Source organism: Melitaea cinxia, chromosome 14 (assembly GCF_905220565.1).
Source record: "Melitaea cinxia chromosome 14, ilMelCinx1.1, whole genome shotgun sequence".
Lineage (NCBI taxonomy): Eukaryota > Metazoa > Arthropoda > Insecta > Lepidoptera > Nymphalidae > Melitaea > Melitaea cinxia.
This window is the reverse complement of record NC_059407.1, coordinates 2566397-2593628: the sequence shown is the minus strand read 5'-3', so window position 1 is coordinate 2593628 and position 27232 is coordinate 2566397. Positions and strand designations below refer to the sequence as shown.

The 27232-nt window shown below is 38.6% G+C and overlaps 2 protein-coding genes and 1 long non-coding RNA gene across 3 annotated transcripts in view; 1 reads left to right on the top strand and 2 right to left on the bottom strand.

Annotated features, from left to right (window-relative positions):
* Positions 1-475: 475 nt before the first annotated feature.
* Positions 476-3954, top strand: LOC123659824. Its single transcript, XM_045594994.1, has 2 exons — positions 476-2935; positions 3940-3954. The coding sequence occupies exons 1-2, from the start codon at positions 476-478 to the stop codon at positions 3952-3954; spliced, it is 2475 nt and encodes an 824-aa protein (XP_045450950.1).
* Positions 3955-6936: 2982 nt separating this feature from the next.
* LOC123659823 overlaps positions 6937-27232 on the bottom strand; it is a gene marked incomplete at its 3' end in the record, with an annotated part of 130229 nt that continues 109933 nt past the window's right edge. The window contains exons 2-5 of the mRNA XM_045594993.1: positions 16594-16731; positions 15248-15684; positions 13095-13152; positions 6937-7812 (exon numbers count right to left, since the gene is read on the bottom strand). Coding sequence (XP_045450949.1) covers positions 6937-7812; positions 13095-13152; positions 15248-15684; positions 16594-16731 — 1509 coding nt within the window. The remainder of the gene's footprint in view (positions 7813-13094; positions 13153-15247; positions 15685-16593; positions 16732-27232) is intronic.
* Positions 21900-26805, bottom strand: LOC123659722. The gene is made up of 3 exons (XR_006744075.1): positions 26400-26805; positions 24719-24723; positions 21900-21910 (listed from the first exon to the last, which is right to left on the bottom strand). It is a non-coding gene; the product is annotated as an uncharacterized LOC123659722 (long non-coding RNA).

Sequence of the window (27232 nt, the reverse complement as noted above, 5' to 3'; positions counted from 1 at the left end):
TCCCCGTTTGGAGCCGCGCAACCCTCAGTACGGACGCTCCCGGCGCTACGAACCGCCGACTATGGCTCGTGGCAGTCGCCATCGAGAGGAGGGCGAGTTTAAACCACTCCCTCGTTTTAACGTGCCGTCCCGGGACAGCGGCGATAGATCGCCGCCACGCCAACATTAGGATGTTGGCGTCTGCCCCCGCTATGCACCACCCCCTTTTGAGACCGTCCTCTTGCCCACGGCCTATGTCCGGGTCTGGGGACGGACGGGCGCCTCGGTTGTAGTCCGAGCAATATTGGACACAGGCTCACAAGGGTGCATAGCCTCGTCTTGGTTGGTGGGGCAGACTGGCCTGAATATTAAAAAGTATTCAGATGTAATAAGAGGTGTCGGGAACGCCCCTGTAACCACGGTTGAGGGCCACGTTTCGTTTGAGTTCTCGCCTTCAAATTCTCCACGCCCGACGCTGAGATCGTCGGCCATTGTGATGGAGAACATCTTGGGCAGTCACCCGCAAGTTCGGTTGTCTGCGGATGCGGTAAAATTGACCGCCGATTTGGACTTGGCTGACCCTAAATTCGACCTACCTGGCACGGTCGATTTGTTGCTTGGCGCCGATGTACTGGGCAAAATATTACTCGGTAAGGATCGTGTTTTGCAGCCAGGTGGCTTAGTAGCCCTCCGGACCATATTTGGGTTCGCATTGATGGGGCCTGTATTGAGGGCTCCCCCTCCTGCTGAACCTGGAACGGCTTTGATGGTGGGCTCCGCCCTCTCTGACGCCGTGCAGAGATTTTGGGAAGTGGAAGAGCCACCACAAGCACCCCGCTCTGATCCGGAACACGAGGAGTGTGAACGGTTCTACAAGAGCAACACCAGTTATCTTCGTTCTGGCCGGATCATGACAAGATTGCCATTTCTTGCCGTACGACCGCCCCTTGGCGACTCGCGGCCTACTGCAGAGAAGCGTTTGTTGGCAATGGAACGCCGCATGAGCAGGGACCCGCTACTCAAAGAGAAGTATATTGACTTCATGCGGGAGTATGAAGATTTGGGACACATGTCTGTGTCAAAATTTGATTGGCGCTCGATGGAGCATTTTTTCCTCCCACATCATGCTGTGATAAAGCCGTCAAGTGGCAAGCTGCGCACAGTATTTGATGGTTCTGCGCAGACCACATCGGGAGTGTCCTTGAACCAGTGTCTTCATTCTGGTCCCAAATTGCTTAAGGACCTTTGTGACGTCATCACGCGGTTTCGGCGTCACCAATTCGTTTTCGTAGCTGACATCAAGATGATGTTCAGGCAAACGGTAATCCACCCTGATGATCGTCGATACCAGCTGATATTGTGGCGGGAAAACCCGCAAGATCCCATACTTGTCTACGAACTCAACACGAACACATACGGGCTGCGGTCTAGCCCCTTTTTGGCCATACGTTCGCTTTGGGAGCTCGCAGATCGAGAGCGTATGTCGTTTCCTCGCGCAGCCGCCATTTTGAAGGAGGACCTATATGTTGATGACATATGCACTGGTGCGTCCACGGAGAGAGAGGCTCTCCTTTTGCGTGACGAATTGATTGGCATCCTAGCCTCCGCAGGATATGAATTGCGTAAATGGATCTCCAACTTACCTGCGCTCTTGGATGGGCTACCTGATGACCACCAGCAGGATCCTCACCTATTTGAGAACCGTGACAATCCTACCATGATGACAGTCCTTGGAATACAGTACAGACCAGTCCAGGACATCTTCACGTTCAACGTCGATTTGGATTCGCCTCGCACTTGGACGAAACGGCTGGTTCTGTCGACTGTCGCGAGAACGTTTGATCCCAATGGTTGGATATGCCCAGTCATATTCTGGGCCAAATGCTTCCTGCAGAGACTTTGGACTGCAGGTCTTGGATGGGACGAGCCACTCCGCGAAGCTATTTTGAAGGACTGGCTCCTGTTTGCTTCCTCATTGCCTGCTATCAATATGATATCGTTGCCCCGTGCTATGCTTCCACCAGGAAAGCATACAGCGTCCCTTCATGGGTTTTCGGACGCTTCGGAACGTGGGTACGCAGCAGCCGTATATTTGCGCACCGTGACCATGGATGGTCAAGTGAAGGTGTCATTGGTCATGGCGAAGAGCAAGGTCGCGCCTCTTCGAACTACCTTGACAATTCCCAAGCTAGAGTTGTCAGGGGCGGCCCTTCTTGCTCGCCTCTTGAATCACGTCATGTCCACCTTGTGCCCGTCAGTTAACATTGAGACAGTCTATGCATGGACTGACAGTCAAATTGTCCTATGTTGGCTGAAGACGTCAGTCCACACCTTAGAGGTGTTTGTTGCAAATCGGGTCTCTCAGATCCAGAAATCGGAAATCCCGTTAATCTGGAGGCATGTGCCTGGCGAAGTCAACCCTGCTGATTGCGCATCACGGGGATGTATGGCCCCCTTTTTGGTTGAGCACTCCCTGTGGTGGGGACCTGAGTGGTTGACCAGATCAGAATCTAATTGGCCGCGAACACCGGCCTTGGATACTGTCACATTGCCTGGGTTGCGAACCCTTGCGATTGAACGGCGGGACCATCCGTTCGACCCAGATTTCCTAATGAATCGCTACAGCTCATTAGACAAATTACTGGGGGTCACCGCTTGGATCAAGCGCTTCACCAGAAATTGTAGACACCCACAGAACAAATGCTTGGAGGCGTTCTTATCGCCACAAGAGCTCCAGAATGCTCTTCTTCATTGGGTTCGTTCTGTGCAAGAAGAGAACTTTGAAAATGAGATTGATATTTTGAGAAAAGGCAAATGTAAGCTGTCTGGAGCCATTTGCAAACTGAACCCCTTTTTGGACAGTGCGGGTCTTATGCGAGTCGGAGGGCGTCTGAGGAACGCAAACCTCCCGTATGGAGCTCGTCATCCCCTCCTGTTGCCCAAAAGTGGCCACTTAGTGAGTTTGTTGGTGACTGATCGTCACATCAAGAACTCCCACGCCGGCTGTAATGCCTTATTGGCCATTTTACAACGAGAATTTTGGATTTTATCGGCCCGAAGGACGATCCGTAGTGTGGTCTTTCGCTGCATGTCTTGTTATAGACTCAAGGCCTCTACCATGCAGCCTATCATGGGTGACCTGCCGTCGGATCGGGTCACAGAGACAAGGCCCTTTGCTGGAGTTGGGACGGACTTTGCAGGTCCCTTTTCGGTTAAGACCTCGACCCTCAGGAACAGTAAAACGGTCAAGTCCTACCTGTGCGTCTTTGTTTGCCTGTCCACCAAGGCGGTACACTTAGAACTAGTCTCAGCCCTCTCGACAGAGGCCTTTGTTGCGACGTTAGATAGATTCGTGTCACGACGAGGACTACCGTCCTTGATTCGGTCGGATTGCGGCACCAACTTCAAAGGCACAAATAACTATTTAAAAGAGATATATGAATTTTTGGCGTCTAATGAGACTGAGATTGCGTCTAGACTAGCTAGTCGCAGAATAACTTGGAAGTTCAGTCCCGCGTCATGCCCCCACTGGGGAGGAATTTTTGAAAGTGTTGTAAAGGTTGCCAAAACACATTTGCGACGAGTAATTGGCGAGTCCGTATTAACATTTGAGGAGCTCGCAACTGTGTTTTGCAAAATTGAAGCCATGTTGAATTCACGCCCGTTGTGCCCGATCTCTTCAGACCCTAACGATTTGGAAGCCCTCACACCGGGCCATTTTTTGATTGGACGGCCGCTGAACGCCCTGCCGGAATACCCCTATGTTGATGTGAAACTCAATCGTCTCTCGCGGTTTGAATTGATCCAACAACTCACTCAGAGCTTTTGGAAACGTTGGAATTTGGAATATTTGCATATTCTCCAGCAGCGCGTTAAGTGGACTGACAAGACTGATCCACCGCATGTTGGTGACCTCGTTCTGGTTAAGGACGCTAACTCACCGCCACTGTGTTGGCGCAGAGGGCGCATTCTTAACCTCGTCTTTGGAGCAGATGGAGTGCCCCGTTTTGCTGAGGTTCGGGTGGACGGTTCTGTTCTGAAGAGAGCGGTATCAACCTTGTCACGACTGCCAATTGATTAGCGGCCAGGTAGTCCTGGCCGAGGCGGGTAGATGTTATGAACCAAATGTAGCAACACTAAACTATTATATTATCTATGACAGTTAGTATAGTTTACGAAATGGTTTTTATCTATGAGCTGTCATTCGTCACCTTTTGAATTTAAAGTTTGCATCGTTTTTCCGGTCTCCGTATAAAAGTTACGCTTTTGTTTGTACTTGTTCGTTCTCGCGAAAAATTATCGCCTTTTGTTGATCGAACCATCCTTTGTTGTTTGAAGTAATTTAATTGTTAATAGCAAATTGTATTCCTTGTATTCCTTGTTGAATTATTGTGAAAAACGTGAGGGAACTACGCCGAACAACGGCCATTTTGATTGCTGGTTCCTGCTTCAGCCCGCCACTTCAGTTAAGTATAATTGATTAGCATTAGACGTAATGATTGGCCAATTATAGTTTGATGTTAATTAAGTTATACCTGGCGAGGCTTCACCGAACAGTATTCAGTGAAACTAAGGTAGGATTTTTATTTAAAACATTAAGTGTTTTTTTTTTTTTTTTTTTGATATCGCAGGGTAACCCATTTACGGGTGATATCCAGGATGCCCGGGTAGGCATTCCTAGACCGTATGTCGGCTTAGCACTTGGGGGTGCACTACCGACCAAAACCCCTGCGGGAGCCTTCAGCCGCTTTAATTGGAGGGTCCCGGAACTGCAGGCAACAGGATCCCTCCAGCGACAGGCTGGCCTCGGCGAAAAGACCAGACTTCTCCTCCATGGGACTGTCCGGCTCACCTCTGAACAATCCCGACGACGCCATGTCTAGCAGGACCGGGTTCCCATCCCGGCCCGACAAGGGCACAGGGGCGTTACTGGAGACGCATTAAGTAGCGCCTCCTACGCACCCCCGTTCGTCGCCTGCGGACGGAGGCCTCGTCGGCGGCCCCCTCTCTCATCCGCTCGTCGTTCTCCTTCTGGGACATTACTGTCTCGCAGAAGGAGACCATCGCCTTCCAGGACTCGTCGTCACCGAGCATCGCGGTGATAACGCTCGGCAGTGACAAGTCCCCTCCGAGGACTGTCGTCAGATCGCGACGTAGCGCCGCCCATCTCGGGCACACCTCGAGGGTGTGCTGAGCAGAGTCCACCGCCGCGCCACAATCGTGACATTCAGTCGTCGGCTCCCTTTGGGCCGTCCGACACAAGTATTCACCAAAGCAGCCGTGCCCGGTGAGAACCTGCGTCAGACGGAAGGTGAGGGGTTTGCGCTTACGGCGCATCCACCGCTCAAGGACCGGGCGCAAGGCAGCCGTTACGCGTGTGCCATACGGCTGCTCCACCAGGTCCTCCCCCCACCTCCGCATTAATGCTTCTTGCCCCATCCGGCGCACCCGTAGGATCCCGTCCAACGTGAGGTTCTCACCGAGAGCCCTCCTACCCGAGACGTATGAGTAGGTCTCGGCAAGGACCTCCGCCACGAGCTCCCACGGGGGGTCGCCAGCTAGAGCAGTAGCTGCAGCCCACGATACCGTACGATACCCCCGAATCACCCTCACTGCGATGATCTTCTGCGCCGACCGCAGTGCGGCCTTATTCTTCGCAGTGAGGCGATCCGCCCAAACCGGGGCACCGTACGTCGCCATACTCCGGCAGACTCCGGAATATAGCTGCCTGCAGGCGGCGCTGGGTCCTCCGAGGTTCGGGAGGAGTCTGCCCAGTGCACTCGCCACCTTCACGACCTTCGGTCCCACCATAGCGAAGTGTGGACCGAAGGTCCACCCTCCGTCAAGGATGAGCCCCAAATATTTCATTTGGGAGCTCATCCTGACCCTCCCCTCTCCGATCTGCAGGGTAGCCCCCGGTGGGGATCCCTTGCGTCCGGTCCCGCGAAAGAGGAGGGCTTCGGTCTTTTCAATTCTGACACGAAGCCCCAAACTCTTTATGCGGCTGATCACGAGGTCGAGTCCGACCTCAGCCAGCCGCGCCGCCTCCTTATAGTCTCGTCCCCGGGAGTAAACGAGAGTGTCATCCGCGTAGCAAATGACACCCATCCCGGGGAGGAGACGGCCTCGCAGGACCCAGTCGTATCCGATGTCCCACAGGATCGGGCCCAGCACCGATCCCTGTGGGACACCGCAGCCGACCCGCCGCCACTCCACGGACCCCGACCGATTTTCGAGGCCTACTTTGCGATCGGAGAGGTACGCCTCCAGCAGCCTCCCTAGATACGGGGGTACTCCGAAGAATTTGAGTGCCTCCCGAATCACTGCATGCGGGAGGCTGTTGAAGGCGTTCGCGATGTCCAACGACACCGCGAGCACCACCTCCCTCTTGTGTTCCGCTTCACCCGTCACCGCCCGTAGGCGTTTGAGGGCGTCGATGGTCGACCGGCGCGCTCGAAACCCGAATTGGGATTCCGAGAGTCCGGGTCCCGAGCCCTCCTCCAGGTGCTGAACGAGCCGGGAAGCCACTATTCTCTCCAAGAGTTTCCCAGCTTCGTTCAGCAACACCACCGGTCGCACCGACGAAGCCGAGTCCGGGGTCCGCCCTGCCTTAGGAAGTAGGCAAAGCCGACCCTCCTTCCAGGCCCCCGGGAACTGGCCAGATCGCAGGCAGCGGTCAAACAGTTCCCGGAGGCTATCGCCGAGGTGCCCGAGAGCGATCCCAAGTACTCTCCCGTGCACCCCGTCTGGACCCGGCGCCCTCTTCTTACTCTGAAGGCGGGACAGAGCTGCCTCCATTTCAGCCTCTGTGACGGGTGGCGGAACACTCTCCTCCTCGTCCGGCGTCTGCCGAGCCATCCTGGGGGGCATGAAACCCTCGGGTTCGTCGGGAAAGAGTTCCCCGACGATCCTTCCCAGTTGCTCCGGCTGGAGCGTTTCGCTGATGGGGGCCGACTGGGCGCGGAGCTTGTTCCGCGCCCAATTATACGGTCGGCCCCAGGGGTCTCTCTCTAGACCCCCAACTAACTCCAGCCAGGCCTCCTCCTTGGCTCGGCATATGGCCTGCTGCAGGATCTTCCTTTTCTCCACGTAGATCCTGCGCAGCCTGTCGTCCCTGTCCACGTCCTGGGGGCGTCTCCGCCTGCTCCGAGTATATTGCCTCCTGGCCCCGTTGCAGGCGGCCCGGAGACCGGCTATCTCAGCCGACCACCAGTAGAGCGCCCGCCGTTGGGGTAGACGCTTCGCGCGCGGCATGGCCGCTCTGCAGACAGCGGTAAATGTGTCACAGAGCCGGTTAGCCGCCTCATCCACCCCAAACTCCAGCAATGGCGGGAGACTCCAGCGGCCGACGATTGCGGCCTCCTCTGCCAGTTCCCGGTTGAGCTTGGAGAGTGCCCAACGTGGAAACTGGCTACACCCCCTAAACAACGTTGACGACGACGATGACGCCGGACGGACGGGAGCTGGAGACACCTCGAACCTTATGTATCGATGGTCCGAGAGAGTCTCCACCTCCGTTTCCACCCTCCACCCCTCCACTCTGCGTGCGATAGCTGGCGTGGCAAACGTGACGTCTACCACGGAACCTCCCGACCAACGCACGCACGTCTGGACTGCCCCCACATTGAGCAGGGATAGTCCGGCAGCAAGCGCCCACTCCTCTACCTCCCTCCCTTTTGGGTTCGTAACCGGATTTCCCCAAGCCGTGGACTTGGCATTGAGGTCGCCGGCTACGAAAACCTGAAGGGGAGCTAGCTGCCCCACCAGCGGCCCCAGAACATCGAGAAACCGTTCCAGGGCCGCCAGGAAAACATTAAGTGTTAGCTCTGCGTACTGCAGACAAGTGTTCGTCCCGTTCGTACCTGAGATCACGCTTCCACTCGTTTTTAATATACTCCAGGTCGGACGTAACAAAGGATGTAATGAAAAACAGGGACATTCCAATGACTGCCAAGACTAAATTACACGATACATGTATCTTGCCATGTTGATATATGGATGCCAAACGTGGGCTCTGACTAAAAGGAATATGGAAAAACTAGAAACATGCCAACACGGTATAGAAAGAAGTATATTGCATATAAAGAGAAAAGACAGACAGCGATTACTCACAATTAGAGCCAAAACAAAAATATACGATGTTAAAACGAAAATTAGAGAACAGGAATGGCGATAGTGCGGCCACATGGCAAGAAACAAGTTTCAGAAATGGACCAGAATGGTAGTTTTACACTTTATTAGAAGTTAAGAAATTTTTAGCAAGATACTCGTGTATTTGCTGGGCTTCACCTCAATAATGACCTATAAATTGAACTTTTTTTTGTTATAATCGAAGTAATTTATTCAGCTATGGTCTACCATTTTGTATCGTAGTTTAATAATATTTTAAAGTTTTTTATAAAAGATTGGTAAAATTAAGCGTGTGTGTAGACCTTATTATATACAAAATTAGTACGAATCATTCTTTTCTTCACTTCTAACTTTAACGTAAAATAAACTGTTTAAATACCGATTACAATATTAATTTTATACAATTTGTTACTAGGCGAATATTAGGCATTTATTTGGACCGGAAGCGACCGCGCCGCATCAAGTGGACGGCACCTGTGCGATAAGAACAAGGAATTCATATTCCTGTTTAATTTTCACATGCCTACAATTTAACCCTACCCCTTAAATAAATTTCACGACTATTTGTTTCAAATTATTAAATTTATTTATTTATATTTCAATTACAAATATATTTGAATATATTAACTAAATAGGTATGTAATGTACTACGTATTAATATTTAGCAACTTTTTTATTTGTGTTTAGTTTGCTTCTCCCTGATAAAATAAAATTTTAGCTCTCTTTTTGATATTGATTAAGCGCAGTATCGTAGTACTTTAAATATACGTTTTTATTAATTGAATTTAAAAATTTTTGTCTACTGTAACAAACCGATCAAAATGACTCGAAAATTAAAAAAAAAAAATTTTGTCATTAAATATAAAAAAAAAATCGTCATTAAATGTAATAATTTCTTATTTCACAATCGCCGAAATTCACCAAGCTCAAGAAATATCATAACTTAACGAGAACGTGTATTATGCATCAAGTATTTGAATTTACAATTAAATTATCAATATTATCCTTGTTTTCTATTTAAGATATAAATTAATAAAATAAAATTCTGTAACATTAATAAAATACTAGGCAGGAAAAATGTGGCTTTATATAAAATAATAAGTATTAAATTTCAACAACCGCTCAGGTGAAGTGGTAATAGTAGTCGGGATTGGTATTTGATTTGTACTAATATTTCTATTCGGTTTGTATGTCCGTCTTTTAAGTCTCCCTACCTTGCCTCGGAGAGCACGTTATGCCATCGGTCCCGGTTGTTATCATAAATACCTGATAGCGATTGTTACTCATAGTAGGGAACATATCCGCCAACCCGCATTGGAGCAGCGTGGTGGATTAAGCTCCAATCTTTATCCTGCGTGAAGAAAGAGATGTATGCCCAGCAGTGGGATGTTACAAGCTGAATGCGTAAGTATTTAATTTTAACTAGTATCACTGGTTATAAGATATATATATATATATGGAATGCAATAGACTGTAGTGATGAATATGCACTTTTATTAATAAAGAAAAGTATTTACCTATATGACCCGACTGTTACCCTAGTAACAATATGTCAGACTTATTTATATTTATTTATTTGTCTCCTATAGTTACTGTCGCTTTCAATTACCGTTGTTTTACGTGCTGCGAAAAACGACAAGAGGTAACATGACGCGACATAATACGACGTCTAATTCACGCGACGAAAACCAACGCGACAACGTAACGTAAAATGTAGTAGATACTTACCCATTTGGTTTTACCTGGCTTTATTTTACTGACTGATGAGTTGTTACTGCTGTTTAATAAGACTGACGAACATAATTTTTTCAATTATAAATTTGGTTTATTCATAGTAAAAACAATATCTAGAAAAAAAATTGGGAGAACCGTATTTCGTGATGGAGGAGCAAGCATACAGACAAGAACGGACATAAAAAAATTATGAATAAATTGTTTTGGTTTGCTTCCCCATAATTCAATTTTTCTAAACACCACTTATGTATACATATTGATCGTTTGCAATTTTTGCATTACATGTTCTAAACATCACATTATGTCGAATATGTATCGCGTGCAAAATGCGACAAATCGCATGGCGTCGCGCGATTGTTGCTCATGTACCATATCGCACAATAAATAAAACATCTAATTCCTTTTTCATAATTGTTTAAAACGTTATAAAAACTACGTTACAATTATACGATTCTCGGAAATGTTCATTTACTTTAAATTATGATTCTTGATTTTAATTATATTTATTATTACAAATTATATTTTTATATTTAAGTAAACAGTCTTACGATTTGTTACAAAGTTTGACTCATTAATAAAATTACAATTTGAATTTTAAATAGTAGCAATAGCCTTGTTACAGTATAAAAGAAACAATGAAATCGATGTTTTATATTATAATTAATTATTTTATATATACATAGATATACATAATATGTATTACTTTTTATACATATGGCAAACCATAAATACTAACGTATAACTAGAATGACCTACCAGTTCCTTTAGAACTATTTTAAACGTTTTATATAAAACCTCTTTACAATGCAAATCAAAATTATCAATTATTTATTTCTATAATCTGCTACAATATATCACCGAGTTTTCCCAAAAAGTTTTCATAATCGTTAAAGGGAATAAACTCATTATGCCCCTGAACGAAATAAAAAATTAAACAACATAAAATTACAACAAGTATAACAATAACTTGAGCTTAGTAAATTCTAGAAAATTCAACAATACGTTTGACCCTTTTGAATGAAAAAAAATCCGATAGTGTTGAAATACATAGTGGGTACGGAAAAACTAGTCAGTCTACACACACATTAACACCCAGACAAGGTCTTTTATTTGTGTTTGTGTTATAATATACGATAAATAATTCGGGGTTTATCGAAGGGGCCGCGTTTTGCGATATACACTGTTGTGACCATGATTATGCGTGTATTCTTTTATTGAGAACAATAGACTGTTTTGAGGGTACTAAAGTAGGTTACGGTATTGACAGTGTTATTTTTTTTTAGTCATTGATATACGGACATTTATGTTTAATAATACGATTTAAATATTTATTTGAAAATATACGTGCATGTATTTATTTACAATTCGGTAATGGAATTTTTTCTTGTTAATTTATTTCGTTAGTTGCGGACAAACCAGACGACTTTTGCAAGTACATTAAACGTAGTTTATTTTTTAAATATGTTATAAATAAATACAAATAGTAATGATTACGTGAAATAAATATTAAAAAGTAACTCAAAGACATACTTAAATTAACACGAATTAATTTGTTTGAAAACTAATATTACGAACATAAAAAAAGTTAAGAAGTATATTATTAATAATCGTAAACCCACTAACTTTCTCTTTTACTATTGAACAGACTGGCAATTTTTAGCAAATATCAATCAAAGTTATTATCTATAGCTACTCAGCTGAAAAATCACCTCACTAATTTTTCACTATTATTGAAAATTACCTATTTCATTTTTAACATATCGTTTACAAATCATTGTCACCCAACGTTGAACACTCAGCCAAGGTCAACCCGCGCTCACATTCGCAAACTACGATATCCTTCAAAACGGTCATAGACCCGCGGAAGTGCGACCGACCATCGTAACCAGACCCGCCGCCACCCGTACAATTCCCCTACAAAGGCATTAAAATACACGAGACGTATGAAGAAGCGGCTCAATGGGAGTGGTCGTCGGCTTTATGTCATCATGTCAAGCGGCCTTCATTTTCGATGTTTATGTAAACCGCGTGAGCGAGTTCGTATGACGTTACGACATTATTGTTTCCTATTATATATTTATTAATCAGATATACCTACAACTTTATACATTTACATATATACGTAGTGTATATATTAATACATAAAAACTTAAAAATTTATATAGAAAACCTAGTATAAAAAGTACTGTTTATAATATAAAACGTAAAAAAGAATTTGAAATGAGAAGTTTTCGGTTTACAGGACTTCTCTTTAAGGCGCGTCAAGTACCAGACAATTGGTGAAACTAAGCCACGATAAGAATGTGAGGGAAGTCTGGTGAACTTAATATATGTGTAATATATTAATAAAACATACTGTATAAGAATGTGTACGTATACTTTTTTCATGCCTTAATAAGGCATAATATTATATTTGGTAGTATTAACCGACTTAAAAAAGGAGAACGTTCTTATTACCACTGTATTTTTTTTTTGTTAGCTCAGAACTTTTGACTGGGTGGACCGATTTCGATGACCGATCTAGATATATTAAATGTAACAATTATTCTACTTGCAACTATGTATGTGTGGAGAGTTACAAAAACATAGTAAAAAGTTATGAAAATATAGTAAAATGCACCTACGTTTTTTATTCTGAATTGCATTATTCTCTTAATAACTTAAATTTTATTATAATTTTATTTTGAAGTAATTAATTATGATTGATTGTTCGATCTTCTACTACTGTAATATAAACTCTTTGTAATTAAAAAATATTTTCTACTTTTTAGTTCGATTAGCTATAAAAGCGTGGTTTTTTAGTTTTTTTAAACTATAATTTATTTTTAACTCAAAATGTTAAAATAGATCAAGTTATTTAATTTTATTTTTTTATATAACGATTAAGCGATTACCGTAGCCAATAAACAACACCAGAAGTATCGCAAGCGCGTTGCCGACCTTACACCCAACCCCCACCCCCCCCCCCCGGAGTTCCGGTCACCTTACTAACCAATTGGAATACAACACTGCTTCAAAACAGTACTATTTAGCTGTGATCTTCTGTAAGGTCGAGGTACTACCTAAGTCGGGCTGCTCCATTTTTTGAGCAGGAAATTTCCTGCTGTGTTGTCCTACCTCATTAAGAAGCGGGTCATGTTCGCTTTTGGCGTAATATGTGTTTATTTTTCGTTTATTCGATTAATGCACTAATAACCTACATTGTTGTACTGAAACATTCAATCAGTTGAAGAATATTAAATTTACCTTACTGAGTTTGGTTGTACGGAGCAAATATGCAAAGAACCCAATGAGACGCAAGAATCACAGCTATAAGGAGGAACAAAAAAGAAATATAATATACACTTTTACTAATAATTAAACATAAATTGAAACTGAAGTCTATACAAACTTCAACTGTCATTATCTCACAGTTTGACGTATAAACTCCTAAACAAGAGGAATATTCGTTATCACATGTTTACGATAGCAGCCGGAACTGAGGGCTTTACATGCTTTCTGAAGTACGACAAGGTTTGGGGCGACCCTCAAGGGCAAACACCTAGGCCAATTCAATTACTTATAGGCCACTGAGCGAGAGTCCATCCCGTGACCATTATCGTTAGTGTCGGTACTTTTGTTGAATTAATCTATTAACTAGTTGTAACTACGCATCTTCATAAATAAAAAATAATCTCCAAATGTGTTTCCAAGGGCTAGACAATGGCGAAGACGTTTGGATCAATTTGGCTGATTTTTTACGCTTTGTAACACTCTGAAAAAGGCTTTGAAGAAAGAATAAAATCACTAAGAGAATAGCAAGAACATTTTGAAATTTCCGAAAATCTATATATTATACGAGTGAAGCAAAAAGTTTGTACCCGTTTTTACGGAAATTGCGCGGACGTAGGCGTATGGACTTTCGCACATTTATAGTTTATATATAGGAGGAGTGCAGAATGCCAACATTTTTTTTTCTAAAATTATACATAAAATACATATTAAATTTATTTAAAAAATATTACACGCACTACCGTGTATTTGAAACACACACACGCATATATACTACTCTTTTGTTTATTGTCAAAGTCTGACGTCAAATTGAGTATAGATTATAGATTTATATTGTTTGTCTATATTGAATGTCAAACATAACCATAATAAATTCATTAAAACATTAATAATGATTAAACTCATAAACTTATTTAAATTAATTTTTGGTCGAATTTCGATCACTGGGCGACCACTAGTAGTAACAAATATTTCAACTTCATGCGTTTGACAGTTCGCAGCACAGGGCAAAGTCTGTCAAGTCAGCTAGTTTAGTTTTAGAAAAAAAAAACAAGTATTTAAAACATTGGCCAAATTTAGATATTGTTTTTAACCGTTCTTTTTACTTTATTAAATAATATAATAACGACTTATCATAAATTACATAACACATAAATAATATTACTATCGCGAAGCATTTGACACGTGATTCTTTTAATCTAATATTAATAACCTTCAGCCTACCAAAAACAGAATCACACAATCCAAACAACGAAAACGAAAATAAATTCATGAATTTTGCAATTTAATAGTTCGAAGAAAAACGTAGCCATCGAATAACGTCTACATACATACATAATTACATTGTTCATACGGACACGAGTTTCAAACTTTTCCGACGCGAGAATTGAATTAGCATTTTCCTACACACTGCTATACTGATGTATAGTGAGTTACGCGTATTTCTCAGCTGAGTTATGTGGTGTTATTTTGGCGATATCTAACGGAAGACCGGTTCGGGAAAACACATCAATTCCGGTGTAACGAGTAACCTTCGTCGACATTCGTAAAATTGGCTCAATGAATAAGCTTGGTTTGAAATTTGTTTGTTACTTTAAACTTTAAAGTTATGTGAACTTTTCAGATTACGTTTTCAAGCATCAATGTAGTACTTAAATACAAAACCAGTGTATTAAAGATTTTAATTTTAAAATTTGTATGATTAGTATGTACTTGCACAATAATTTTAGATACCTATTATGGTTTAACATTCCATGAGAATTAAAAAAAAAATAGTTTTAAATAGTTATTATAGCCTAAACACGAAACTTTCTATAATGATGGAATTTATGTTGTTATAGGTACTAATTTTTGAAGTGTTATTTAATGTCTCTTAGTTTAAACGCACGACTGCGGTGGTACCTCGACCTTACAGAAGATCACAGCTAAATAACACTGATTTCTAACACTGTTGTGTTCCTGTTGGTAAGTAAGGTGACCAGAACTCCTGAGGGGAACTGGGGATGGGGTCGGCAACGCGCTTGCGATGCTTCTGGTGTTACAGACTTCTATACGCTAAGGTAATCGCTTACCATCAAGTAAGCCGTACGCTTGTTTGTCGATCTAAAAAAAAACTAATAAATGGTGCACTAACCTCAGCACTTTTCGCCTGTTATTCGGATGGAGTCTTGATGCCATTACAGGATCTATCGCTTTCAATCTTGCATGAATTTCTTCATTTGTAAACTTGCTTTCATTATCAACATCTTCTTTTAACTGCTCCTTACTTATGTCTTTTATTTCTATATTGCCCAGACTCGGATTTATTGCTGACGTAGATACTTTAGCATCTGGCATTTCACCTGATAAGTCTTTGGTACAATTTGTTTCCTTAGCTACTTTTTTATGACCATTCTCTTCATCTGTTGATTCACTTTCATCAAAATCTCTTTTTCTTTTACTTTTATCCCAAAGTAATTCGTCCGCATCGTTCATATCCTCAACTAGTATCTTATAAACTATTGACTCTATGTAATAATTTGTACCGCCCACAATTATGGGTATTTTGCCTTTCTCCGTGAGATTCTCAATCTGAATGTATCGTTAAAGAAATTCAGAAAAATATTATATAGAATAACGTACATTTGTAATACATGCACATGGTGTGTGATTCCAGGCGTAGCAGTAATATGAAACAAACTCCATGTGACTTCTTGTTTGGTTTAGACAAGTTTTTATTTTATGGTAAGTAAAGACCGTTTAACCACATGTGATGTGAGGCATATATTTAAAAAAAAAAAAACTTAAAACTAACCTTTACAAGAAAAAAAAATACTAAATGTTGTTTAAAAAAATCACTAAAATTTTAAATATATTTCTTTCATATCAATGTAATCGTAACCGTTACTAAATATTATCATCACACCTATCGACATGTGTGCATTTGTACAAATAATTATAGTCTAAATATTGTACATTTTTCATATCGAACAATATACATTAATTCTATTACAAGATCTGTGTCGCATTCCGGACTTCGAAACTGCTGAACAAACACCGTCTCTCACTGTACGACACTTGACAAATTAAAGCTACCGGCAACCTGACTACTTCCTACTAAATAAAGATCTCCTTTATCCATAGTGCTGTGTTTTGCTTCTTTTTTGGATTCTCCAGACTAACGACGATTTGAAATGTCCGTGAGATGAATAAAATATTGCATTTTATTTATTTTCTTTATTACAGTTGAGGGAGGTTGTTTGATTTTGCTAGACAGTGCAAGTTTTAGTAAATGAAAAATAAGTCTTGTACCTACTTCACATTTTTATGATATTTTTAGCGTAATAGTGTATTAAAAGACGTGTTATATGTTAAGGAAAATTAGTCGTTAAAATGTCCTCTGTAGCTACTAATTTGCAAAATTTTTAATACAAATGTACATTTTATAACAATTGTTAAAGGATATTATAAGGCAGTTGTCACCAAAATTATAAAGGATACAATTTTCAGCGCTCTATTCCTGAAGTCAACAACAGTGAAAATCTGGTGAGGCTCTAGGATGTCGAGTAGGTGATGCGGTACCATCTCCCGTTCTTTAGGAGTTGCTTTAGCAGTTACGATGTCCAGGCCTTTGTAAATCTGGAAAAAAGAATAGTATTGAGAAAAAAGAATATAAACAATTGTATTGATTACCAATACGGCTTACCTCAAGGAATTTGCTTTCGTGGAATTGCAAAGTTAGTAAGTGAATAATGGGACTTTTAATTTTTACTAATTTAATTTTCTTAGTGAAAATGCGTCGCTATCTTTTTTTTAATTCGTAGTAGCCAGTCGAATTACTTTTAATAAAAAAAATATATATATATATATATATATATATATATATATTTAAATATATATATATATATATATATATATATATATATAGCTTTGTGTTGACGTTGACACCGACATTGACTTTTAAGTATGTACCTATCAGTTAAGCTACAAGAGGGAGCCACCAGTGGGGAGAATATAAAAGCGTATTTTTTCTTTTGTCCAAATCAAACAGTTAGAATTAATTAGATTACAAATGTTTTCTTTATAATGTCTTTAAAACGTACTTGTTTGTGAATTTGCTTCAATTCAAAGTGTAAAGAACTATTTAAGTCTTTATAATAACAATTGTAAAGCATGAACATCTAATTGTCGATTCTTTGTTTTAGGTTAGTACCTACCTAATTATTTTTTGATTGTGATAATTGTTATGTAAAACCTATCTGTTTTTAAAAAATAAATCTTTGTTTTAGATGAATCAAAATTGTGTTATGCTTTAACAAAAAAATATAACTCATTGGTCTTATATATATATATATATATATATATAATATTACACAAAATGAAATACGCGCACAAATTTTAAAACTAACATTCAATTCAATAATATTCAAAACAAAATGTGAATCTTTTTAATAATTTACGACATTATCATAAGGCCTTTGTTCTCACCACCATAGTCAAATGAATATTTGTCGAAAATTCTTCAGAACTCCATGTAAAATTCGCAAGTAATCTAGAAAATACCTTCAAAACATTATACTCATAGACAATATTAAGTCAGAATTAATTATAAATTGTTAAGTAGAGCTACATAGCATTAGCAATTAAAATACCGTATAATAACAATCGTGACCGCGCCATCTAAAGGGCGAGAGTGGGACCTGAAGGTATAACGCGGAGATAACAAAGACATGCTCTCTTGAACGATCGTATGTGACAATTATGCAAATAAGCGTAAAATGTATGAAATATATGTAATAGGGCCGGCGGCTCTGAACCGCAGAGTGATGTCACTGACTTTAATATTCATAAAGCTATTGAAATTAAAGTTAAGATTTAGTGGGAATATTAATTTTAGTTTCGTCAAAATGCCGAGAGACCTGTACATTAAACTATTTTTATTTTGTGTTCCAAGTTTATTTACATTATTATTTAAACTACAAAGGCGACTCTAACTAGCGTACGGTTCGCATGATTGTGAGCGGATATCGTACTTTACGGATACCTGCAACACCAGGAGTAACTACAAGCTGTTGTTGACCCTATCCCCCCCCCCGTTGTTGACCTTATCCCCAACCCTCTTCAGGAGCTCTAGTTATTTTATTCACAGGACACAAAAAATAATTTAAAAAAAATAGACTCGTAAATTAAATATTTACATTGACAGCTTACTTAACAGTTTTAGGTTCAATGTCAGCTTAAAACAATTCTCTGTTTAGACTATACGAGTACAAATGTTTATTATGACGTTTGAGAATATGCACTGTGTACGTTATCAAATTTCTTTATAATATAAAGAAACGGAAACATTTACAGCTGCTTTTAATTATTATCATAACTTGACAATATTAATATAATACAGCTTAAAATTTAGTTAATGGAAAACGCAGATCTAATGATGTAAAGGAATTTCTTAAAATTGTGTATGGCTTAAGAAACTAAAAAAACGATTCTGAAATTAACAGTAATGATAAAAGACATTTAATCTACAAAGTATTTTTAACGCAGAAGAAACCAGGCGTATCATCTAGTTAAAGATATTTTGGACAAGGTGACATATTTGATATTGTCAAATTTGAAGGCCTATATTTTTAAACGCGATCATCCTCTGACCCGCGATACCTTATCAGAATGTTCATTAAGATTTCTTCATACGTATTACTGGGTTCATCTGCGCAAATGATAAAAAAACGTTTTACGTAATGTTGTAATAAGAAATAAATGTAGCATTAATTATAAAAATAATTATAAGAAATATTTTATGAAGATATTAATATTATTTGTTAATTTCACTTTGGATTTGCTTAACGACTTCCAAGTCGATGATGATATTTATCCATACGAAGAGATCAAAAAATAATAAAAAAGAGTGGAGGCGAAATAAAAAAATTTGCACGCGAATGTTGACGTAATCAAGGTTGAAATATTCAAATAATGCGTTTGAAAATGGAAAGAATTTTCGACCATTGAAACCAAAGAAGTTGAAGTATCGCAAATCGGAATCTTATAAACTCTTCAGCTTTAGTGCAGTACAATGTAATTAATATACAGAATTTCGTACCGAACGGGTTCCAACGGAACACAAATTCTCTCCTGTTCGTTTGCCCTTCCTTAAGCCGTTATAGGCCATCCATGAATCCCTAATTGATAGACACTAGATATACACATAGTATATACAACTATCGTGACTACTATCATGAATATTACTAATAACAGTGGTCATGGAAATTATGTATACTACACTGGCTGTGCCCCGCGATTATACCCGCATTAATTGGAGGAAAACAGCCTTTCTCGGTAAATGGCCTGTCCAAAACAAAAATAATTTTTCAAATCGAACCAATAGTTTCTTGGATTAGCGCGTTTAAAAAAACAAAGAACACAAACTTTTCAGCTATATAATATTAGCAAAGATGTCATCTCGAACACAAATAAAAAAGAATTATCCAAATTATATCGAAACTTTAATTTTTGTTACATAAACTCGTTTTGTGTAAATAAATTAAGCGAAATATGGTTTGAAATTAAGATAAAACATAAAGTTTTGTGATACTTCTTTAATAAAATAAATGTATTCAAATAACAATATTTAAAAACAGTTGAAACTCAAGCGATATCTAATGTACAAGATAAAAGGTCACTTAGCTTAACGCTAACTAACATAGTGATACATATAATATACAATAATTGTAGATTACTATCAGACCTAAAGTAAGAAAGATGCTAGAAGTTCAACAAAAAGTGATTTGTCAGTAAGTCTATGAGATAAAATAGTATCTATAAATTATTTTACCTATATCATATCTGCCAGACATCTCGGAAGTTTCATTTTATACAGTACAATACAAATACTTTTTATTGTATACAAATAAAAACTTACAAACGAGATAAAAAATAAAACTACAGAGACGTACAAGAAACTGCTTTATCGCTAAAGCAGCGATATCCTCTATACAACCTTTGTACCTTTGCCAGAGAGAAGAAATAGAAAAGTAGTGGTGTACGTATAAAGCAATTAGAGCTATATAAATACTACTGATTTTGAGTTAATATATACAGACACATACGGAATACGGGTACTGTGTGGCTACGGTACTGTACTGTGTGGCTACGGTACTAAAGAATTTAGCCACCCCCTCTCTTCCCGTGGGTGTCGTAAGAGGCGACTAAGGGATAACACAGTTCCACTACCACATTGGAACTTAAAAAGCCGACCGGTGGCGGGATAACCATCCAACTGCTAGCTTTGAAATACACAGGCCGAAGACGGGCAGCAGCGTCTTCGGTGCGACAAAGCCAGCACTGCGGTCACCAACCCGCCTGCCCAGCGTGGTGACTATGGGCAAAACACATGAGTTCACGCTATTTTTGGCGTAAACTTATGGAGGCCTATGTCCAGCAGTGGACTGTGATAGGCTGTAATGATGACATACGGAATCTATAACAATATATTATAAAGCTAAAGAATTTGTTTGTTTGTTTGTTTGAACGCGCTAATCTCAGAAACTACTGGTCCAATTTGAAAAATTATTTCAGTGTTAGATAGCCCATTTATCGAGGAAGGCTATAGGCTATATATCATCACACTAAGACCATTAGGAGCGGAGCACCAATAAAAAATGTTTCAAAATCGAGGGTTTTTTCCTTTTGAAAGCTTTCGCTGCGTGCGCTGCGTAAACAAGTTTCGCAAAAATCATGTATGACAGAATTGTTCCCTTAAGTTCCACATGGACGAAGTCGCGGGCAGAAGGGCTAGTATACATTATATTTAAATAAACGTAAATAAAATAATAAATTATAAATTTATTTTTTCAGTAAAAGCATTTGTGATAAGTTATTTACAATATAGTAATATATAGTGGAATATATGTATATAGTATATAATAACTGGATGTTTTTTTAATTTTCTTTTATATAATTTAAGAATCGTGTAGGTTTTGTATCAATGGGTAGAGAGTTCCATCACTGAACAGATTGCATAGTAGATAACAAGCAATGTTAAGGAGGGAAGGAGGAAGTATCGACTCTTCTTGATAAAGAGAAAGTTTTTAATGTGAGTACAAAAACAAAAGACGTTACTTTAAAATACGTAAGGAGGTGTAGTGAACAGAACACAGTAAACAAGACGAAAAATACGTACTGTACGAATATATAACCTATGTGTGTGTATTTCACAATATTTGAAAATATGCAAGTACTTTTTGACCGACTTCAAAAAAAGAGAAGGAGAGAATATAATAATACTTCGTCGGATCGGATAACTTCGTCGTTTATGAACCGAATTTGATAATTCTGTTTTTGTTGGAAAGGAGATCCCAAGTGTGATACCATAATAAGGAAACCAGGATCTGATGATGGAATTCCAGAGATGAATCGAGAAAAACCCTCGAAAATCGTAGTAACAACTAGTGCGTTTGTTAATTTTTTCGTCAACCTACGTTGTATTACTTGTCGATGTAAACGAAGTCGGTTTTTTCCTTTGCGAGCAAACATAATTATACAATCCTAAGTCACAGTTTATCTTCCTCAATAATTAGTCTATAGATTAGTGCTTACATAAAACAAAAAAAACGTTTGGCATATTAGAAATTTTTAAGTTCCTTCAAGCAACGTCGCGGTTACAAGTTAGGTATTGTATAATAATAATTATTAACGGCGGTTCTCACGTAAAATTTAATATTTAATCGTCACCTCCTTTGACCTTCAACGCAATCATTTCGTACATAATTAGAACCTAATTACGCATATTGTCACAAGGGCAAGGGTCTGTTTTAATTAACTTCGGCCTCAAATTTAATTTATACTATTTTAAAATGAATTTAATAGTGAATGAGGTGAAGTGAAAATAGTGAGGTGATTGAAGGCTGAAGTATATTTTATCATATAGTAGCAAAATAACGCGGATTCATCTACACAAAATTTGGTACCTGCAAAATGGTTTAACATCAATTATATCTTTTAAAATCTTTCTTAATAAAATCAATCAATAGTTCGTTTCAGTGTCTACAAACAAATAAAAACGTTTATTTTATACTATTCTAATAATTACGAAATTCGCAAACTTTAGGAAATAATAATTTAATGTAAGATTGGGATCAGACCGTCTCGGGCCTTGATATTTAAACACCGTATCACATATTTACGACGACCCACTTTGTGTTCAAGTTATTCATACAAAATTAGGAAATTATATATAATTATATCGGTAAAAAAAAAACCAACATATTTATTATTAGGTGATATTCCAGATTTTCTTACTATACCGCTTTCGTGCTAGGTATACCGTCCTTAACACATGACTGCTACAGCTAAACTAGGCAAATTTGAGTTGTTTCTTTATAAGATGTTTTGAATTTGTAGCTATTTTATTTGTGCCCATATTTTAGGTTAAAATTCCTTATCCCCTACCTTATACCCTTTAATATCAGTATCCTTTCCTTTTATTTAGAAAAATTTGCTGCTAATTATAATGAAACAACTTTTTCGGATTTTATCGCGGTTTATTAAGTTTTTTAAATGCCCGACGTTTCGGATACTTTACAGCGACCATGGTCACGATAAAAACCAAAAAAGTTGTTTGACTATAATGAATGAAATTAGCGTAAACATTAGACAACAGTAGGTGATTATTATTAATAACAATTAATATAAAAACTTATATTTACATGTTGTATTAGTAAAAGTCAAATTTCAGCTTTTCTTTCGACTGATACTTCAATAATAATTAACGTGGTGACAGTCAGAAGGTACCTCAAATCTAACGAGTTGTTGTATCGTATGGTATGTAATACATAATCAATTGTCGTCACTTTGTCAACCCGGAAATACGCAATTAAAAAAGGTACATACATGCCCATTGTATTATTTCACGTAAACAGTAGTTAAATAATTCATAAGCCATAATTAAAATTGATTGTTTCTTTTAAATTTAAAAATTACTATTGCGCAAGTAACATTTCCTAAATTCCTTTTAAAGCAATAATATATGATGCAAATAAGCAATGAGATATCGTAACGAAAAAAGTGACAGCAACTACGACAATTATAACGTTATTACATAATTTTGTAGGTACATTACATTTATACATTAAATTGTAAAGTATACAATGATAAAAAGGCTCGGATAAGTTTAAAAACTATAAGAATTTTTTTAAATTAAGAACGCAATCAATAAAACGTGTGTCTCTTCGTCCATAATGATATATTGCACAAAAAGCATTCACCTTGCCATCCACTTATCATGACCTATTGCGGTAGGACGAACTGACCACTTAAAATGACCCCTGTTCCCATACATTCTGATGCGCAATGAGTGTCAAATGATCGTCCAAATTATGAAGACTGCTCGATAGAGTTCGATTTAGTGTTTGACAGAGCTCTGTTTATGTCGGTTGACCTCGCCAAGTGTATCCATTTTGAATGGACCCCTGATCGCTTTATTTTTAAAAGCGACAAAAGACTTTTTTATTTGGTACTCTTGTATCGCAACGCAGACGTCTGACGTATATTTAATAGATCGTAAATGATCCGCGATATTTTGTTTACGATAATTTTTTTTTATAATTCATAAGACTGTTATCGTAACTTTATCAAGTAAGATTTTTTACTCTTCGTACCTATACAGCTAGTTTAACATTATAATTAATTTTAAGATTAAATTGTTTAGATCAATATTCTATGACTTTCACTAGTGCCAAGATAAGACGAATAATGTCGCCAATTTCAAGTAGTGTGGTTTTTTGAAGTTTCAACATTATTAAACAAAAGAGTATATATGCGTGTGTGTGTCAAATACATGACAACGTCTTTTTATTGATTTAATATATTTTTATGCATAAAAAAGCATTATGCACTCCTTCTCTGAATAAGTTATAAGTGAGCGAAATTTCATACTCCTCCGTCCACGCGATTTTCGTAAAAATGGGTACAAAGATATATTAGTCGGGCTCGCTGTTATCATTAATTTAAACACTACAGTACACGGGGAGCAAACTAAACAACTCTACATTATGTCCAAAGCAGTGCAGATATATATCCAGTTCAAAGCAGATAGATGTACTGCTCGTTTATGAACCCACATCAAATAATGACTAGCGTACGGTAAACTTATCGCACTATTTTTTTAAATCACATACGGCACATGAGTTCACTCCATTTTTGGCGCGAACTTGTGAATTCCTATGTCCAGCAGTGGACTGTTATGTGCTGAAATGATACGGCAATTTCTTCAAAAGCATTAAATTTGAAAAAAGTAATCTAAATATTAATTTAATTATTTCACCTAAGTATCAACAATTAATATAAAATAGCATACAAACAATGCGATACTTCTACTTTTATGTAATATTGTTGAATTGTGAAACCAGGTTTAGCTTTTATGGAACGTCCACGCTGCCTCTTTTTACATTCATAGTTTTTGAAAGATTGGGCGCATATACGTTCCCATCCATCCGGGATCAGACAAACAGACAAGGCAACTACCCAAAAATAAATTTAATTTGTAATTGTCGAAAATGATCTAATCTTGACCAATTATTCAAACAGCGTAATAAAAAAAAAATTATTCAGTCAATTAAAACAAAACAACCTAACCTAACCCGACCTATTTATCTAATCTGCCTGTGTGTGTGTGTGTGTGTATAAATCAACTGCTGTTCGTTAGTCTCGCTAAAACTTGAGAATGGCTGGACAGATTTGGTCGATTTTGATCTTGAAATATTTGTGGAAGTTCAAGGAAAGTTTAAACGGTGAGAAGGATAAATAATAAGAAAATACTGCTGCTGCTTCTGCTTCAGCCTGTAATTTTCCACTACTGGGCATAGGCCTTCTTCTCCATGTAGGAGAAGGATCAGAGCTTAATCCACCACGCTGTTCCAATGCGGGTTGGCGGATATATTCCCTACTATGAGTAACGATCGCTATCAGGTGTACACGATAACAACCGGGACCGACGACTTAACGTGCTCTCCGAGGCACGGTGGGGACCCACAAGGACTGCACAAACACCCAGACCACGGCAAACACCTGTATGGGCAAAACAAATGTTTGTCACGTGCGGGGATCGAACCCGCAACCGCCAGCGCAACAGGTACAATCCATGGCTGTGACCGTTGCGCCAACGCGGCGTCAAGAAATATAAAAATATATAAGAAAATACTAAAAGCGACAATTTAATTTTACAAAATGTTCCTAGCTGTGAAACATTTGATGTCTTTTGTCAAAAAAAATTGTCACTTGGTTGTCAAATATCAAAAGCCTTTTGTCCTTTCACAAATAAATGTAATAAAAATTGCCTTTAAATGTACCTGTGTATTAGATAATTATCAGATTTTCTGAAATCAGGACGGCGATGTTCACAATTTCGAGGCAATGTGATAAGGAAGTCCGAATTATAATTATGCATTCCGCCCTAGGAATTATTTATAACTTGGTCCACAACATCTATAAGAAATAATGCTATACAAATACATATTAATTTGTTGAACGTGTCATTTGAAATTTTAAGTATTCCAAGTACAGCAAATTTTGATATAATAATAGGAACCATGTTCAAGTATAGTTCCTCCTGCTGCAAGAATAGTTAATTTGCTGACCAATCAATTTATTTGAGTTTTTGAAATTAGTTTATTTGTGAATAAAACAATTTTTTTCTAACATCTGAGAAAAAAAAATACATGCATGTCTTGATGTTAGTTTTCGAAATATTATTACTGTTTAGTTTTAATAATCAATTGGTTTATTTGCTGTGAAATAAAATTTTTGATGAAAAAATAATTTAATTACTGGACACATATTGCTGAGTGATAAGTTTTTTGATCTGCTATTAAAACTTCACACGTAACGAAGGTGAAATGCTTTTTTTATTTTTATTTATTATTTTCAGTATACTTTTGAAGATTAATTTTATTAAAAATGTATTTATTTATGACTATCAAAGGAATAAATAAGACCAACAAAGGCACTATAATATATTTTTACATGCGGATTTATAAAATTTCAAGTTAAAAAAATGTTTGATGTTACTTTAAATTTATTATAGAAATAGTCGTTTTCAAAATATGTACAGAATTGAGTCAAAATATCAGTAGATGTTGTCAAAAATACAGCATATTTCAAGAATTTCATCTTAAAATCAGCCCTGCATCTATAAGTTACTCAATCGCCCAAACTCTATTATTTTAATATACTTAATACACTTAATACTTAATCGATTTTTTTTTAATATTTTACTAGTTTTCGCTCAGTCGGCTCGACAACATTTATCTCACAAGGAAAGTCTTTCCGCTGACCCCCTTCGATTTCAATTAAATTGAAATATGTTATTCTACATCAAAATCTAAGAGACACGTATTTTTTTTTATCGGCGGAAAAACGTTTCTAAGGGGTGAAAATATCCCCTAAAGTTGAGACCTCCGAGGGTAGTTTTCAGGTTTCGCCTATTTTCACTCGAGATAAGCGAATGCACCCAAATGGATAATCAACTTAATGATAAACGATGGAAAATGCAACTGGTTTCATATCGGGGGGTTGCACAGGAAAAAAGTTATAGGGGTTGAAATTCACAAAATCGTTATAACAAAAAAACTATAGCACCTATCTCGATGGTTTCAATTGCATTTTGAAGAGGGCAAAAAAGTAGTAGATACGGGTTTTTGCGTTTTTACCGCAAATGACGTTAAGGGGGTGAACTACCCCTATATATGTTTACAGTAAATCTCAATAAAACGGCAGTATTTCTTTGTTTTCTTATTTCTTCTCCTTGTGATACGTGTTTTCTTTCAATTTTCAACGTCTACATCTCAAACGATGGATAGATATATTTTTCTGGAAATAGCATTTCCATAACTGGTGAAAGCGATAGAACCAAAAGTGTTCAATACTGCCGTTTTATTGAGATTTACTGTAAACATATATAGGGGTAGTTCACCCCCTTAACGTCATTTGCGGTAAAAACGCAAAAACCCGTATCTACTACTTTTTTGCCCTCTTCAAAATGCAATTGAAACCATCGAGATAGGTGCTATCGTTTTTTTGTTATAACGATTTTGTGAATTTCAACCCCTATAACTTTTTTCCTGTGCAACCCCCCGATATGAAACCA